The sequence below is a fragment of the Mandrillus leucophaeus genome, unplaced genomic scaffold, assembly GCF_000951045.1.
Source record: "Mandrillus leucophaeus isolate KB7577 unplaced genomic scaffold, Mleu.le_1.0 Scaffold513, whole genome shotgun sequence".
Classification (NCBI taxonomy): Eukaryota; Metazoa; Chordata; class Mammalia; order Primates; family Cercopithecidae; genus Mandrillus; species Mandrillus leucophaeus.
The window spans coordinates 1143915-1162346 of NW_012105509.1; the positions used below are offsets into that span (position 1 = coordinate 1143915).

Sequence of the window (18432 nt, forward strand, 5' to 3'; positions counted from 1 at the left end):
GTTGTAATCTAGCCATCTGACAAAGGTCTAATATCCACAAAGAAACAAATTTACAACAGAAAAGCAAACAATCCCATCAAAAAGTGGGCAAAGTATATAAACAGACACTTCTCAAAAGAAGATATTTATGCAGCCAACAAACATGAAAAAATGCTCATCATCACTGGTTATTAGAGAAATGCAAATCAAAACGACAATGAGATACCATCTCACGCCAGTTAGAATGGCGATCATTAAAAAGTCAGGAAACAACAGATGCTGGAGAGGATGTGGAGAAATAGCAATGCTTTTACACTGTTGATGCAAGTGTAAATTAGTTCAGCCATTGTGGAAGACAGTGTGACGATTCCTCAAGGATCTAGAACCAGAAATACCATTTGACCCAGCAATCCCATTACTGGGTATATACCCAAAGAATTATAAATCATTCTACTATAAAGACACATGCACACGTATGTTTATTGTGGCACTATTCCCAACAGCAAAGACTTGGAACAAACCCAAATGTCCATCAATGATAGACTGGATAAAGAAAATGTGGCACATATACACCATGGAATATTATGAAGCCATAAAAAAGGATGAGTTCATGTCCTTTGCTGGGACATGGATGAAGCTGGAAACATCATTCTTAGCAAACTATCACAAGAACAGAAAACCAAACACTGCATGTTCTCACTCATAAGTGGGAGCTGAACAAGGTGAACACGTGGACACAGGGAGGGGAACATCACACACTGGGGCCTGTTGAGGCGTGGGGGACTAAGGGAGGGATAACATTAGCAGAAATACCTAATGTAGGTGACTGGTTAATGGGTGCAGCATACCACCATGGCACATGTATACCTATGTAACAAAACTGCACGTTCTGCACATGTACCCCAGAACTTAAAGTATAATAATAAAAAAGAAATGTTATTTCTACATACTACCAACGAAAAATCAGAAACTGAAAGTAAAAGAATAATACCACTTACAGTAGTATCAAAAATTTCAATACACAGGCATAAATCTAACAAAAGATGTGCAAAACCTAAACATTAAAAACTACAAAGTATAGCTGAGAAAATTTAAAGAGATACATCAATGAGGTAAAAAAGAACCAATGTTACTTTAAAACATACTATAAAGCTGATATAATTAAGACAGTGGGGTATTGGTGTCCAGATAAGACAAATAAATCAGTGGAAAAGAATAGAGTTCATAAATAGATACATACATATATAAACAACTGCAAAGGAGCAAAAGTAATTCAATGGAGAAAGGGTAGTTTTTCCAATTGGGCATCCAATGCAAAAAAGTGGCCTGGATCCTTACCTCATGCCTTGTATAAAATTTAACTCTATGAACCATAGATGTAAATGTAAAACCTAAAACTATAAAACTCCTAGAAGAAAACATAGAAGAAATCTTTGCAATCTTGGGTTAGGCAATGATTTCTTACATGACACCAAAAGCACAATTCATAAAAGAAAAAATTGACGAATTATTTCATCAAAATTAAAAATGTTTGGGTCCAACACTGTTAAGAGAATGAAAAGAAAAAAATGAGTCCATTACCACTCTGCCAGTGAGTCTCACACCCCACTAATGAATGAATTCTTAGTTCCTTAGATTGATAATACAAGTACCTCTTTGAACAGGTTCCTAAAAACTAACTGATCTTTCCCAGACAGAGGTGGAAGAACAGTACACAGCAAATATGCTACAAGCTTACTCTACTAGTAGCCTGGTTGAGTGTGGAGCTGCCTGTTGTTATGATATGTAAAGCTGAAATAGTAATTATCAGAGGAAATGTCATGTGGGGTTGCCAGTTGAGAAGTACCAAAACAAATGGTCTTGACCTAGGCTCCCAAATTCAAAAGGAACAAAGAGACCATCGAGATCAACAGAAATCAGTGTAGAAAAAGTCAGAGGCAGGTGGAAAGAAGACCATCTATCTTTATCTGGGCTGGTATTTGGGTGGGTCACTTAACGGAATAATCCACCACCTTCAGATGGCATGCAAAATCCAGTTAAAGAAAAAAGCAGAGCAACGCAGACACTCAACTCTCATTCTTATCTCTTCATGCATACGCTACCATTCTAGGCTCCGATTCCCTGAATAAAACCAGTTATTTTAAGCCTTTGAACCATTCCTTCTTCTGCTCCTTCTGCTTGAGATTTCCTTCTTGCACTCCACTTGTCTTCTGTGGAACTATTAAATACCACTCATTTTTCAAAAAATGTTACTATGCTTCAGTTGTCTTATTTGTTTCCCCCTGGTATTTGGATCTCAGTTTTATCTAAGAATTCTGGCTGGATCATTCTTATGAAATTAATAGTTTCTCACTGCTTCAAGTACTCTCCTGACTCTAGCCAAACTCCTCATCAACCAACTCCTGTCCCACACCACTCTTATGGTGGCCAGTTAGCTGTTCTTATGGGATGGGGATATTCTCACTACAAACCTAAGAAATAATGCTAATGTTATTGTGTCATTACAGTGTCATTAATTATTTTAGATAACATATACCATGCACTTAAAATGTGCCAGACACTATGCTCACTGCTTTTTCATCATCTCATTTAAGTCTCACAACTTCAAGAGGATTCTTGTGTTCTTATACTCATTACACAAATGAGAAAACTGAGGTGCAGAAAAGCTAGGAAACTTGCTCGAGGTCACAGACCTGGAAAGAGGTAGGCTCTGAGCCCAGGCAGACTAAATCTAGAGGCTAACTGAGTTCTTAACCACTGGTCTATAATGCTGCCAAAATGGGACTTACTACCTTTTTCCTAACTTCCCTGTTGCTCAAGTAAAAACGAAGGGTCCTCTACCTCTTTCCTTCAAATCCCCTGATCCCCAATCTCCCTGTGCCCAACTTAGTTTACTTCTTATCTGAATGATGACAGTAGTCAACTAACTGCACTCTGCTATAATGCACATTCCCCATAAAAATCAGACCGGGCCTTCTAAATTACAATTTGATCATGCCACTCTCAACTGAATTCCTATAACCCATGCAGTGGTCCAAACTCCTTAGCACAGAGAAGACAGGGCCCTTCACCATCCAGCCCTTTCTACTCCTTCGACTGCACTTGCCATTTCCCTATATCAATATTCCAATTCAATTTACATCAATATTACATTCAAACCAGCCTTATTGCAAATCTTTAACAAAGCATATTCCTAATGCCCTCAGTGTCGCAAATATTGTTCTATTTGGGATACCTAGAGTTTTTATATACTAAATTCATATTGGTATTGCACGTTTCAGCCTAATAGCACCTTCCTTGAACATATTTTAATAATAATCGTGTAACAGTTAATATTTAACTATTACATAACAATAAATTAACAATGTATCAGATACTATTCTAAATCCTTTACACATTTTAATATTCATTTAATCATTGCAACAATCCCTGAGACTGTGGCAAAAGAGCCAGCAGTTGCTGCCACTTCAATATACTTTGGAATACATTTCCCTCTCCACATTAAATTCTTAAGGTAAAAAACTGTCCTGTTTATCTTTGCAGCAGCTGTTCTTCTATAGTGTCTGGTACATAATAGAAACAGGAGTTCAATAAACATCTTTTTAATAAATGGCCAGAGAGCTGGGCCCCTAGGTTTTAAATGCACACTTGGAAACTCTTCCTGGCCATTAGCCTTCTAATCTTCAGAGCACGAGAGGAGCATAACAAACATGTTTAGCGTCTAGCAGAATTCTGTGTAAGCCACAAGTACCACCATACGGTTCTGCTTAAATATACACATATCCTCACGTATACCATCAAGCTTTTTTTTTTTTTCCCTGCAACTAACTTCTTTAAATTTTTACAAATTTAAATGTACCCAACCAGCATTCAAAAAAGATTTGTCGGTCAACGACGACGATATTAAACATTGTATGTGAATATGAAGTCTCAAAAAAACATGGAGCTTACTTTGCTCTCTCAGAAAGTCGATTTCTGTAGCCATTTCGATACAATTTTAGTTTGGAGTTTTCATCACCTTTACCTTCCTCTGAAAGACACAGAGCTTGCTGTGCGGGAAAACAAAACTAAGCCAACACTCGGTTGGTTGTCAAGCGCTCCAGCGGTGCAATCTGCATCCTACTCACGCGGCATCTACAGCCCCGCCACGCTTCCTTCCCCCGCGCCCCAGACGAGTTCCAGGCCCTGGAGAGAGACTGAAGATTGCTGGGGGCGCGCCAGGTGAATTCTGTTCCACGTTCAACCGAATCCCACCCTGGTGGGAAGAGGACTTGCTCGATACAGGCGTCCCGCGGGTCACTCTGGGTCTCGTCGGGCCACCTAGGAGAGTGCCGCGGGAGCTGGAGGGCAGCCTGAGAGCGGCGTTCTACGCGGAGCGGCGTGGGTTGGTGAAGACGACGCCAACACGGCTGGGAAGCCCCAGGCCAGCAGCGGAAGTCCACTCGGCCCGCCCTGCGACTTTGAAACCGGTGCCCCGAACCACTCCTTGGAGACGGTGACGCCGCTTGCGTCATCACGCGGGCGTTGGCGCTTACGCCATCGCGCGTCCTAGAGTCCTAGCACGCTATTGGCTGGCTGTCAAGCAATAGGAGGAGTCGTGAGAACCTGGGTGACAGCTGAGCCACCGGCTTGGCGCGGCGGGCAAACTGGTGGGACAGTGTCTCCAGGTGGTGGGGCCCAACCTCTTTTTTTTTAAACCCAAAATGCAAACGTGAGTAGGGCATGAAATACACAGTTTAAATGCCCTCACTGTCTTTGGGTTACTAATATACTAAGCCTTTCTGGACTAAGTAAAGGATGCAGGTTCATGCGGCTAGGGGTAGAAGCCAGACTTGGGTCTTCAGAATCTCCCACCAAGGCTGTACCTCTGGAGGAGTTCTGTGTTTCGATTTGGTCATCTCAAGAAGGTAAGTACCATCCTGCCAAAGGAGACAACTGTTGTTTAAATATTTAACTGTGTAGTAATAAAGCATGTAGTTAGAAGTATTCAAAAGATCTTGCAAATTCAGCAGCTATTTCTTCAAAGATAAGCTTTTTTCCTCAAATATAAGGAAAGATAAAAGGTACCTTTTTTTTTTTTGCAAAAAACAAAACGGTAAAACTTACATTTGTGGATAGATTATAATTTTCATTTTTGAAAATTGATTTTGTCTGGATTTAAAACGTATGGTTTTTTTTTAAATTATTTAACATTGGAGGAAATCTCACCACTAGCAACAAATATGTTAATTTGAAGCTAGCCACTAGTTTTGCGCTTTTAATAAATTGTATTTTTATGGATTGAAGTAAAGTTTCACTAAACAGGCATGTCATAGATGCAGCTTGATTTGGCTTTCTGTTTAACAGCTTAAGAGTTTTGTTGTCCTGTACTCATAATGTCATATAAAGTAACCTTAGCGATATGTGTTAAGAAATTTTTAAAAATGTATTCGAATATGTGCAGTTAGGCATCTGAAGTCCTGACTCAATACTCGCTGTTAATAGAATGAGATGGTCCCTTCCTCTAAAGACTAGCTGTTAAATATGGATGTGTAGCTTAATAATCATTGAAAAGGTCTAATCTAGCTTTGGGTCGTGGATAATTGAACTTGTTCTGATTTTTAGTAGCTATAATGTTTACAGGAAAACTTTTTACATAAAGGGAAAATTGAGTGTGCAAGCTCCAACTCGTTTATGGAGTTCAGTATATGACTCTTTCTTCATAAACATCTCACTGACTCTCCGAGGACTTGCTTGTAACTTCTCCCACATTTGAACCTTGTATATTGTCATATTGTATTTCTACTTGGCATCAAATAAATAATTATAGACTTAACTCTATGCTTACACCCAAACTGGATGGAAGCAAATACCTTCTGGCTATAATGATGAGTGGTAGTTACATAAAGTGAGTATCTCAGGTGAAAATTTTTGTGTCTGCACTCGATTTTTTTTAGCTTACATGATCATAATTATGATCGTGATAGTTTTTTGTTTTTGTGTTTGTGGTTACAAGATTTTAGTAGATGAATTTTAATGGAGTATTTTCAACGTAAGTTTCATCATTAGGAAACAAAATTGTTTTCACTTATCCTTAAAAGATCCCCTCTCGTGTTTCTCCTTTTCACACGTCCTGAGTTCTCTATCCACTTCTCCCAAGGTAGGTGCCACCTTAGTACTTATTTCATGCTCCTTCCTGCATTATCTATCATGTTTTGTAGTTTGTCTCCAGGCTCCATCATAATACCTGGAACACAGAATTGATTAAATATCTGATAGAAGGAATGAAAGAATTCAGTAGATGTTCCTGGAAAGTATCTATTAGTATAAATTGAATACAAGGAATGACAAGTGGATATGTACGTACTCATAGATAATTGTATAGATTGAAAATTAGTGACTTTCACTAACATTAATTCGGTTGATCAATTGACATTGAGCACCCAGTACTATGTGCAAAATACCATGAAGAATACAAAGTTAGAAGTTTAAGCAAGGGTCAGAATAGATCACACAGCTGGCAAGTGCCTGAGTTGCGATTTGAACTCAGGCAGGATGGTTCTAATTTCACAACTGTTAACCGCCATGAACATGCCTCCCCAGGAGTATAGTATAATCTAATTTATAGCTGGTATAATATAATTTATAGTTTTTGCTTATATAGCCAGTTAGCCTGTAGTTGTATTAAATGAATTATTTCTGTACATGTTCTGTTGTAATCTTAATGCTTTACAGTTGATTTTCAAATTATTGCACGGTATTTTTATTTCGAATCACCCTTCCTTCTTCTAGGAAACCACTCAAACTTTAGTGGAACGATTAGAAGTCTTCAGATGTTCACCTGTGGCCCTTCAACATTTTTCTTTCCTGGAAAAATCAAGTGTCTCTGCTTCAGTGTTCCAAGCGCCTCCCCCAGAACGTGTAGGAAGCTGGGTGGAGCCTAAAGCCGAGCCCTCTGCGTTGACCTCGGCTAAGAGGGGGAAGCCAGTGTTTTGAGAAAAGCTTCGTGGTCTGTGTTCTTTTGTTATTCTCTCTTCTCTCTGACATTCCTTTCGCCGTCGCCAGGTCTTGTCTTTCGCTTGATCTCTGGAAAACAATGAAAAGTATTTTACTTTTCAGTTGTCTCCTGCTAATTGAGCGTACTCCCACTGTCAGGCTGACTTCCTCGTTTCTTCGTTTCTCTGATAAATGGGCGGGGCCTCGGGGCGGTATGGAAACTGAAAAGAAATCATTATTGTAGAAAAACTAAAAGAAATTTTGTTGAGCAGAGGAAGTTGGAAATTTTCCTTGCGGATCATTTGGTTGAGAAAACACCTTTACCATAATTTATTTCTTCTAAACTTTGTGGACCTTTTTTTTTCTTTTCCCGGGTTCTTAATGCTCCAGTGTTTGGTCTCCTTTCTCTTCCTTCGTTTCCTTTTAGAGGTCTTTCCAGGTAAAGAGAAAGCAATCAGAATAATTGAAAATTTATTTTTTTGACTTGTTTTAAGAGCAATTTGAAGAATAGGGGTTAAAAGTAGAAACATACAGATTAACAATAAACATTGTATTATGAAAGTCTAAACGGGCAGGGCGCGGTGGCTCAAGCCTGTAATCCCAGCACTTTGGGAGGCCGAGACGGGCGGATCACAAGGTAAGGAGATCGAGACCATCCTGGCTAACCCGGTGAAACCCGTCTCTACTAAAAAATACAAAAAACTAGCCGGGCGAGGTGGTGGGCGCCTGTAGTCCCAGCTACTCGGGAGGCTGAGGCAGGAGAACGGCGTAAACCCGGGAGGCGGAGCTTGCAGCGAGCTGAGATCCGGCCACTGCACTGCAGCCTGGGCAACAAAGCAAGACTCCGTCTCAAAAAAAAAAAAAAAAAAAAAAGTCTAAACAGCCAAACTTGAATTGCAGGACAGTAATCATCTTGATAATATGCATTATGACTTTTCGGAAACGTTCAGCATATATAATATAAAGGGGAGAAGAGGCAGCTGCCATACTCTTAGGAGACCAGCCTTATTTTATTTATTTATTTATTTATTTATTTTGAGACGGAGTCTTGCTCTGTCACCAGACTGGAGTGCAGTGGCACTATCTCAGCTCACTGCAACCTCCGCCTCCGGGTTCAAGCGATTCTCCTGCCTCAACCTCCCAAGTAGCTGGAACTACAGGCGCGTGCCACCACACCCAGCTAATTTTTGTACTTTTAGTAGAGACGGGGTTTCACTGTGTTGGCCGGGATGGTCTTGATTTGCTGACCTTGTGATCCGCCCGCCTTGGCCTCCCAAGGTGCTGGGATTACAGGCGTGAGCCACTGCGCTCGGCCAAAAAATAATTTTAAACCATTCAGTTGCCTTAAAATAGTAATGCGTGTCTGTCATAGTATAAAATGCAAATAGGTTTTTAAAAAGTGATGAAGTTGAAAGCAAAGCTTCCTCCTTCCCATATCTGCAGGCAGATAATTCCCTTCAGGGAAGCAACCACTGTAACCACCTCGTTTCTTGGTGTTTCCTGAGATAGTGTATGCATCACAAGCATATATGCAAATAAACTTCCTTTTTATTAAATAAATGCACCTTGCTTTTTTTCACTTCACAACGTATTTTAGCATAGATGTTAATTTAGAGCTGCCTCATTCATTTTAGCAGTTATACAGTGTTTCATTGTATGATATAGCATAATTTTTTTTTTACTAGTCCTCTACTGATGGGTATTTAAGTTGCTTCCAACATTTTGTTATTATAAACAATGCTACCACAAATATCCTCAACACTTATGCATTTTGAATATGTGCAGGTATAGTAACTCCTAGAACTAGAATTATTTTTGTCGAAGGATATTTGCATTTTTATTTTGATACTGACGTATTGCTCTTCACAGAGGCTGTATCAATTATGCCTCACTAGCAACGTTATGATTTTTTCTCAGTGCCCTCATTAACACAGCATGTTATCAGACTTTCTGATCCTTGCCAATCTAAGTGAAAAATGGTAATTTATTGTGGTTTTAGTTTGCATTTCTGTCATTGTAAGTGAACATTTTGCATTTTCTCTCTGTGAGCTAACTGGCTGTTCATAATTTTTGGTCACTTTTCTGTTAGAGTGTTGGTCTTTTCCTTATGATTTCTAGGAGCTCTTTACGCATCAAAGAAATTAGTTATTTGTATCAAGTATGACTTGCATATACTTTTTCCCAGACTGTCTTTTGATTTTGTTAATGATAGACTTTTGGGGTAAGGGGAACTTGGGAAGGAGGTTTTTGCTTTTATTATATTATTTATTAATTATTTAAAAAAATTTCAACTTCTATTTTAGATCCAGGGGATACATGTGCAGGTTTGTTACATGGTTACATGATGCTGAGATCTGGGGTATGAATGATCCCATCACCTGGGTAGTGAGCATAGTACCCAGTAGTTAGTTTTTCAACCTTTGCCCCTTCCTTCCCATCCCCCTCTAGTAGTCCCCAGTGTCTATTGTTGCCATCTTTATGTCCATGAGTACCTAATGTTTAACTTCCACTTATAAGTGAAAATATGTGGTATTTGGTTTTCTGTACATGCATTAATTTGCTTAGAATAATAGCCTCCAGCTGCATCCATGTTAGTTTTGTTATATTTATGTAGTAAAATGTTTGGGTTTTGGTTTCTATTTTAAAAGGTTTTCTCTACTAATGCAGGGAAAGCCCAGAATTGGGGCTCAGCCCAGGAGGGTTCTTGGCTTCATTCAGGAAAGGGTTCACGAGCAAAAGCAAGTTTATAGAGCAACAAACTACGGGAAAATGGCTGCTCCATAGATAGAGTAGCAGCAGCAGCTCCCATGAATTGTTGGCTAGTTATATACTTGACAATTCCTTGATTATATGCTAAATAGGGGGTGGGTTATTCATGTATTTTCCAGAAAAGTAGGAAGGGTTCCCAGAACTGAGGGTTCCTCCCTTTTTTAAACCTTATAAGGTAACTTCTAGGAGTTTACAAACATGGCATTTGTAAACTGTCATGCCACTGTTGGGAATTTCTTTTTGCATACTACTGCATTATAATTAATGTGTAATGAGCAGTGAGGGCAACTAGAGATCACTTTTGTTGCCATCTTGGTTTTAGCTGGTTTCTTTTGCTTCATTTTGTTTTGATTAGATTCTGTTTTAATCAGTGGGGCCTTGGTGCTCAGAAAACAGGTCCAGCTTGTCTCCTACCTTACTACTATTAAGATTTTATTTAACTCTCTTTTTATTTCTTGTTTTTATATGATTTTGATTTTTATGCTTAAACCTTTGATTCATCTAAAACTTACTTTGGTATAAGGATCCCACTGAATTAAATTTAGGACTGCAAAATGAAGCAACTGATATTGGAAATGGGGACTTCATTGATTAGTTACATGAGAACCATCCCAAACTGCCGTAGACTTATTATATATTATTGCCCCAGCACCTGGTATGGTACCTGAAATAAGATGAATACTTAATAAATGCTTGATAAACTAAATTGAAGGGAATTTCTGGGTTTATCATCTTTGTTATTAGCCGTTGTATTGATCTGATATGTAGTGTTAAATGACACTACGTGATGGTCATGATGACGATACCACGAACACAGTACGTTTCTCCTGCACAAAATCTAGAGGGTTAGATCCAGGGACTAGAAAAGTTATTCACTCAACAAATAAATAGTAAGCATCACTTATAGGCATTCTAGCTGGGTTCAGGGAGTCAATAAACAAATATGTCATGCCATGTAAGTGCCATGTAAGAATAGAAATAGAGCAGTGTACAGGTTAATAGAGAATGACTAGGAGGGGAGCGCTAGCCCAAGAGGTCAAGGACATTGACATTTTAGTTGTCTTTACTTAATGAGCACAATTTCAAATACAAAGAAATTGAAAGACTGTGGGGATTAAATTTCAGAAGATTACTGAAGGAGAATCATCTGTCTCTAGTTTATGTTATTTTTAAACTAGACCATTAACTACTGGGCAGGATGGACTATACTTTTTAGGTTAATTTTTATAAATATTATGCATACTTAGATTGACATGAATGTTCTTTAAGCAATATAAAGTTTTTAAAAAAATAAACAAATTTGTCATTGCAATAAGAAACTAAAGTTGTTTATGCAATTAAAGCCAAAATTATATTCGGTCTTTGGACTGATGAGCCATGCACTATTCCCTACTTGTGGAAGTCTAGTCACTATTTCTTACAGTAATTTTCAAATAATGCTCAAAGAAACCTTAGTGGGGAAAAGCAGAAGGAACCAGTAGAAAGGTTTGAGGTACTCACTACCTAATTCTTAACAATGGTAACTTTGCTTTTATCTTTTACTTCTTATCTTCCAGATAAAATTACATTTTGAAGTAATTTGAAACCTATGCAAGCTTGTCCAACCCAAGGCCCATGGGCTGCATGTGGCCCAGGATGGCTTAGAATGCAGCCCAACACAAATTCGTAAACATTATGAATTTTCTTGTGATTTTTTTTTTTTTTTGGCTCATCAGCTATTGTTAGTGTCAATGCATTTTATGTATGGCCCAAGACAGACAATTCTTCTTCCAATTTGGTCTAGGGAAGCCAAAAGATGGGACAAACCTGCTATAAAGTCTACCTCACTCTGACCATGAGACCCACCATGTGTGCATAGAAATGATAGGCCAGTTTTAGGAGCATATCACTGGATGTCACTGGTATGGTTTTATTCCATTTAGACATAGAATTGATTGCCTGAATGTGCTGGGAATTAAGTCCCTAGTGGAAACTCACTGATTAAGATAGGGATCTCTTTAATGTATGCAGAATTTTTGTGGATTTGGTGGTTGTATGAAGAATAAGTGAATCTGCCAGAACTTCCTAGTAGCTAAGGTATATATTGCCAAAATTGTCAAGAATTATCAAGCTCTAAATTAGGAGAATAGCATTTTCTTTCAGCCTATTGGTGTCAGAGTCAGTCATTCAGCATTTTTAACGTCCTGATTTATTCTTATTTCTTCCTATATGCTGCATGAAGATGCTTATTACTACCAAAATTTAGGGTACAGGATTATACTTTTTTTTTTTTTTTTTTTTGTAGAATGTGCCTTGATGTTTCAACTAAAGAAAATCAATTTATTATTGAGGTATTTTATTCCATGCAATCCACTTAAATCAGAATCAATTTATATAGTTTTATCACTCATTGAGCTTACATCAATAATGAAGAATATGAGTTGCTGAACATTTCTTCTGAAATGCTATTAGCTTTCTGCAAATGGGTTATAATACCAGAATTGTTTAATTTTAGAGATTATCTAGTAAAATTTGTGAGCACATAGTGAAACTTAGTACAAGCTATATGCTTTAGAAAAAGGTTTTTAGAGGTCTTGGATTTCTTATGTTATGCAGAGCTTGTACATTTGGATCTCCCACTGCTTAACTCGTAGTAGGTTTTCAATACATATTCACTGATTTAAATTAATTCCAAATTTAGTAACTTCATTAATTACAGTAAAAGATTGTAAATAACTTATGAAGCAAAGGAAAGCATTCAAAGATTTCAGATAAAAGAAGTTACAGTTTGGAAAAGTCATAAGGTACTAAGTGAGATTATCTTTTGGATAAAATTACAGGATCTAGTATAATTTGGGGGTTCCACCACTCCTGAAATAAAATTTTCATCTCCTTGCAGATTCCTGAAATGTCTTCATCTGGGAAAACATTGCTGACATTGGTTTAATTTCTAGATATGCTAGTCACATGACCTTGGACAAATCTGTTCCATTTGTATGAGGACAATAATAGTTTCTCTGCAAATTTGTAGTGAAATTAAATGAGACAATGTTTAGAAAATGCCCAATCCATAGTATTCAAAAATTTTATCAATGCATTACAATACTATACCCCTCTATTGAATACTTAGAAAACTAATTTAAAATGCAAAAACTGCTCTTTTGTAGGTACTCAGTCTATTTCGAAGTTTAAATGATTGCAGATTCTGTTCCCATTTTTCAGTTGGAGAGAGGTAATTAACCAAGCAAGCAGTCATTTAACAGTTAAAATATTAAAAACGAAAGTGTATATGCTGGGACAAAGGAAGGCAAAATTCAGCTCTACTAACTTTTAAATGATCGGAACTCCCCATCCCCAACCCCCATGAAGAAAAGGATTTTGGCCAAAAGAACAGGTGTTAACAGCACTGCTTCTACTGATTTATGGAGATTTTTTTTTAAACTAAGTTGAATTTTATTATAAAGATCTTGATTCCCAGAGGATCCAGTAACTGAGACACCTGCACACTTTACAATAAATAAAAGACAAAGGATAACATAAGAACCCATGGTGCTTGTAGTTGTGATTAAGTATATAAACAATTTTTGCAGTAGACTTAATTACAATTAAGAAAATGATTTTGATGCACTGTTTACAACAGCACTAGAGCCAAATCTAGACTTTTAACACTTTTATCATTTTTCGTGTTGAGACTGATAGTGTTTCTATGACAGCAATTAAAAAAAAGGTACATAAAAAAGTGTTAAATCTAGAAGTTTTAAAGCCTCTAGGAACTAGTTACCTATTTTAGACTAGAACTCAGAGTCCGTGCTTTGGCATAACACAAGATAAGCCTTTTGGCTCCCAGGACTGTGCTCTTGGTGCCTTTCCCGTCTGCTGTTTGGCATTGAAATTTTCATTTCATTTCCAACTAAAGAAAACATTTGTATATTGTTAAAGAGTTTGTTTTAATATATTTTTCTTTAAGAGTCTTCAGATGGATTTTAAAATTGAACACACTTGGGATGGTTTTCCAGTGAAGCACGAGCCGGTATTTATCAGGCTGAATCCAGGTGACAGAGGAGTGATGATGGACATTAGTGCTCCATTTTTCAAGGATCCTCCAGCCCCACTTGGAGAACCAGGAAAACCTTTCAATCAACTGTGGGATTATGAAGGTAAGTGGTAGTAGTGTGTTTTATTGCAAACATAAATCTTCTTATAATAACCTCTCACAGAACTACTATTTTATCTTGCTGTTGGGAAGAAAGTGCTTCTGAGCAATTGACATGTACAGTTTCTGATACTTCCTACCAATCTCTCATTCTGACTTTTTCTCCATTACCTATATGACTTTAACTATATAGCTAGAAGAGTTAAAAAATGGCAATTACAAATCCAGGTTTTTTTTGTTTTTTTTTTTTGAGACCAAGTTTTGCTCTGTCGCTCAGGCTGGAGCGTAGTGGCGCAGTCTTGGCTCACTGCAATCTCCGCCTCCCGGGTTCATGCCATTCTCCTGCCTTAGCCTCCTGAGTAGCGGAACTACAGGTGCCCGCGACCATGCCCGACTAATTTTTTGTATTTTTAGTAGAGATGGGGTTTCACTGTGTTAGCTAGGATGGTCTTGATCTGCTGACCTTGTGATCTGCCCACCTCAGCCTCCCAAAGTGCTGGGATTACAGGCATGAGCCACCTTGCCCAGCCACAAATCCAGATTTTTTTATTGCCACCTTATTTTCTTCCTTTATTTCTGTTACCTATGCTGAGAAGAGTTCAAGATTCCTGTTTTGTATTTAAGTGTCTTTAAATTACCACTCTAACCTTATAAATCTTCTTTATGGAAAATTTGGAGTGTTTTACTTATTGTAGAAACACTATCAACCTCAATATGAAATGTAGTTTTTACTTTATACTGGCAACTCATCACACATATCAAATTAAGACATGACATAAAATTACACTGTTTCAGGTTTGCTCTATGATCTCCTGCTGTATCCTAATTAAGCTATCAGATTCATCTTTCTGAAATACTCTTCATGATGCCATTTCCCAGATCATAAATCATTATTATCCCTAGGATAAAGTTCAAACCCTTCCTTTAAGCTTTCAGCATACTTATGAATTGGGCCACCATATTCAGCCAAAGCTCTTAACCTATGTACCTTCTCATTCTATTCCCCCTGCCTCTAATGCATAGTTCAGGATCTAATTCATGTCGCATTTCTTCAAAGAAGATTTTGATGAATCTTCTAGTCAATATGTCTAGTTTATGCCATTTGTAAGCACACATTTTGTCAGTGTTAATTTGTCATATGTTAAATATATATTGTCTTTTATTGATACAAAACTGGTATATTATCCTCTCATTAATGGAATACACACTAATGTGACTTACCTGCTAGAGGCACTACAGACATGAAACTCAACAAATTCTAACCTCAACTCACCTACTTCTTTCATAAACCAGTTCTTTACCTGATTGCCCAATATCAATAAATGGTATTAACAATACATTAAATCACCAAATCTAAAAAATTGTGAGATCTTTCTAAGATATCCCTCTTTGACACTTTGCATTATTTGGATTTATTTACTAAGTCCCATCAGTTTTGCCTCCTAAGTATTCCTCTAACTCAGTATCTCCTCTTCATCCCCACTATCCTTTCCAAAAGTAAGGCTTTCATAGTCTTTTACCTCGATTAGTGCAGAGCCTTCTAAATAGTCTTTTAGCCCTTAAGCCCGTTCTTCACTTAGAAGCCAGAGTGCTAAATCTAAAATGAAAATTTAAACTCACCCTTCAGCTACTTAAAAACCTTCTCAGGATCCTTTCCTCTCAAGGTAAGTTTTGCCCTTCTTAATGTGATCTCTATATAAAGACTTTCCATGACCTGGCTGCTTATTCTCTCTGTAGCACCACCAGCTCCTCCTACATTGAAAGGTTTGCCTAGTAAGACTGAACTGTTCATATAGTTCTTTAAGCTACAATATTTCCTAATTGTGTACCCTTGATTTTACTGTTGTCTTGCCCTAGAATGCTGTTTCTGTCATTCTTCACCTAGTTCCAAATCATCTTTCAAGACAGAGCTTAAATAGCAACTTTTCCAGGAATCCTTCACTAAAGTACTTTTTTTGAGCTAAGCATCTGTTTTCTTTTTTTCTTGTAGCAATGTATGCATCCTCCCTTTGGGAATTTTTATTAAAATTTTCCACATTAGTATCTGATTAGATTGTAAGCTAATAAAGGTATTTCCAGAATCTGATATAGTGTTTAACACAGAGAAGCTGCAAAAGCATTTGTAAGGTGATGATGGAAAGTAGAAAGCAGAAGATATATATGTGCATCTGAGTGTGTGTGTGTGTGTGTGTGTGTGTGTGATATACACACATATATTTATAGTGAGAGAGAGTGTGTGTGTGCGTATGTATGTATATATCTATTTTATATATATGGAGAGAAAGAGAGAGATCTATTTTAAGAAATTAGCTCACACAATTGTGGTGGCTAGCAAGTCCACTCTTCCCTGGGTCTTCAGTCTGCCAGCTGGAGAGTTGATGTTGCAGTTCAAATCTGAATGCTGTCTGCTGGCAGAATTCCTCTCTTGGAGGAGGTCAGTCTTTTTTTCTATGAAGGCTTTAAACTGATTGGATAAGCCCCAGCCACATTATAGAGGGAAACTTGCTCCACTAAAAGTCTGCTGATTTAAATGTTCAACTTATCTCTAAAAAATGGCTTCATAGAAACAACTAGAATAATATGTTTCAAAATATCTGGATACCATGGCCTAGTTAATTTGACAGATACGATTAACTATCACAGTAGACATTCTCATTTATCTAGATAAAAGATTCATAAAGGGACAATAAGATTCTCTGACTTGCTGGCAGAACTATGTCTATATTTTAGCTCTTTTATTATAAAAACAACACATGAAAAACTGGAAACAACCTAAATGTCTATCCATAAAGGATTAAGTGAGTAAGTTATAATATCCTATAAAATAATACTATTCAGTCATTAAAATAGTATGGAGAAGAACAGAAAAGGTCTGGCAGATTTTAGACCAAAGGGGAAGAAAAGGACATGACTTTTTACTTCATATATATATATTGTTTTAATTATTTAAAAGAAAGCTGTATTATGTTCAAAATTAAATTTTAAAAATAGCAATATTCAGAAATTTCCAGGAAATTATAAACAAGAAAAGAAAGATCACCTACCTAAATTCCTGCAATCACAGATATGCAGTCGTTAACATTTTTGTGCACATTTTGAAGACATCTAGACATAGACACACATGAAATTTTAATGTCACACGCATTTTGGTGCTATTCTGCAGCTGACTTATTGAATATCATGGATATCTTCCTATATCAAAAAATATTTAATGGTATCTTTGATTTTAATAGCTGCATTGTATTCCATTGCATGGAATACATGAATTCCATAATTTACTTAACAGTTCTTCTGTATAATAGGAGATTTATTTAGAGAATAAGAGATAATCTTATGTAATAGGAGATAAATCATTTAGATCATTTCTAATTTTTGAACAGTACTCTAATGAATAGCATTATACTTAATTCTTTTCCCAGTTGTCAGATTATTTTCTTCAGATACATTCCTAGAAGAAGATAACTGGCTCAAAGTTTCTGTGATAATATTAATTTCTTTACAACTTGACCAGCACTAGTTTTAATTAATCTTTTCAATATGTGGCAATCTGATATGTGAGAAAATTGTTGATAATTTATTTCCTATATATTTCTTCTTCCAGGCAATGTCTATTTTCTTTGCTCTTTTTCCTATTGCGGATAGTATTATAATTAAAAATAGTCAATTTATTTTATATTCTAAAAGAATAAACAAATTATTTATTGTTGGAAAGCAATATTAAATTTCTCAATATATCTCTGTTTTCAAAAGTTGTGGAAGCATTTTTCTTGAATGATATAACTGAGCAGTATTTAGAAGTTGAACTTTGTCCGTAAGTATAAAATGTTTTTTCTTAATTATTACTACATAATTTGAACATATTATTTTCTAGTTATAAATGATATGGTTTTAGTAAAAGCTCATTAATTCAAATTAACCAGTAAGAATGGTACTCTGAATTTGTTTGAATGATATACTTTTATATATTTCTTAGTTTCAAGTACAGAGCACATATTTAGAATACATGTTTAGAATATACTCATATTCTAAAGATTTGAAAATCCTATGTCAATATTTTCAGTTCAGTAATGTAGATTTTTCTAATAAATTAGAAGATAATTTTTGTTTCAAAATGAAAAGTCATTATAAAACAAAAAGTCTTTCTCATTATTTACTCAATAAATTTGCATTATTATATATAGCTGTTCAGAAATAAAAAGAGAGATATGTATATAATTAATTGAGCTAGCTTATAAAAATGTTTCTTTTAGGGGATTTTTAAATGATTAGATGAAACTTTAATTTTATGTATTACATAATTATGTATTCATGTATTCCATTCTTTATTCATCATGCATTTATTAAGTATATGATGTGTCACTTTTGCATTCAGCACCAGGGATAAAAACTAAATCACATATAGATTTTCTTAGACTCATTAAAAATATTAACCTTGGACTCTCTTTGTTCAGGTTTTTTTTTGTTTTTTAAAAGATTTTTTTCTTATTATTGTACTTTAAGTTCTAGGGTACATGTGCACAACGTGCAGGTTTGTTACATATGTATACATGTGCCATGTTGGTGTGCTGTACCCATTA

General features: G+C 36.4%; 2 protein-coding genes across 5 annotated transcripts in view; one reads left to right on the forward strand and one right to left on the reverse strand.

Moving 5' to 3' along the window:
* Positions 1–4490, reverse strand: part of SCLT1 (sodium channel and clathrin linker 1) — a 249958-nt gene extending 245468 nt beyond the window's left edge. For both annotated transcript variants that reach the window (XM_011996445.1, XM_011996446.1), the window contains exon 1: positions 3931–4490. In XM_011996445.1, coding sequence (XP_011851835.1) covers positions 3931–3964 — 34 coding nt within the window. In that variant the 5' untranslated portion in view covers positions 3965–4490. The remainder of the gene's footprint in view (positions 1–3930) is intronic.
* Positions 4212–18432, forward strand: part of LOC105551262 (chromosome unknown open reading frame, human C4orf33) — a 21950-nt gene continuing 7729 nt past the window's right edge. The window contains exons 1-5 of one of the 3 annotated variants that reach the window (XM_011996442.1): positions 6939–7023; positions 11734–11799; positions 13167–13263; positions 13670–13859; positions 17606–17666. In XM_011996442.1, the coding sequence (XP_011851832.1) occupies positions 13249–13263; positions 13670–13859; positions 17606–17666 (266 nt within the window). In that variant the 5' untranslated portion in view covers positions 6939–7023; positions 11734–11799; positions 13167–13248. Of the gene's footprint in view, positions 4887–6885; positions 7024–11733; positions 11800–13166; positions 13264–13669; positions 13860–17605; positions 17667–18432 lie in introns of those variants that run through there. The other 2 variants (XM_011996443.1, XM_011996444.1) reach the window with 2 other exon arrangements.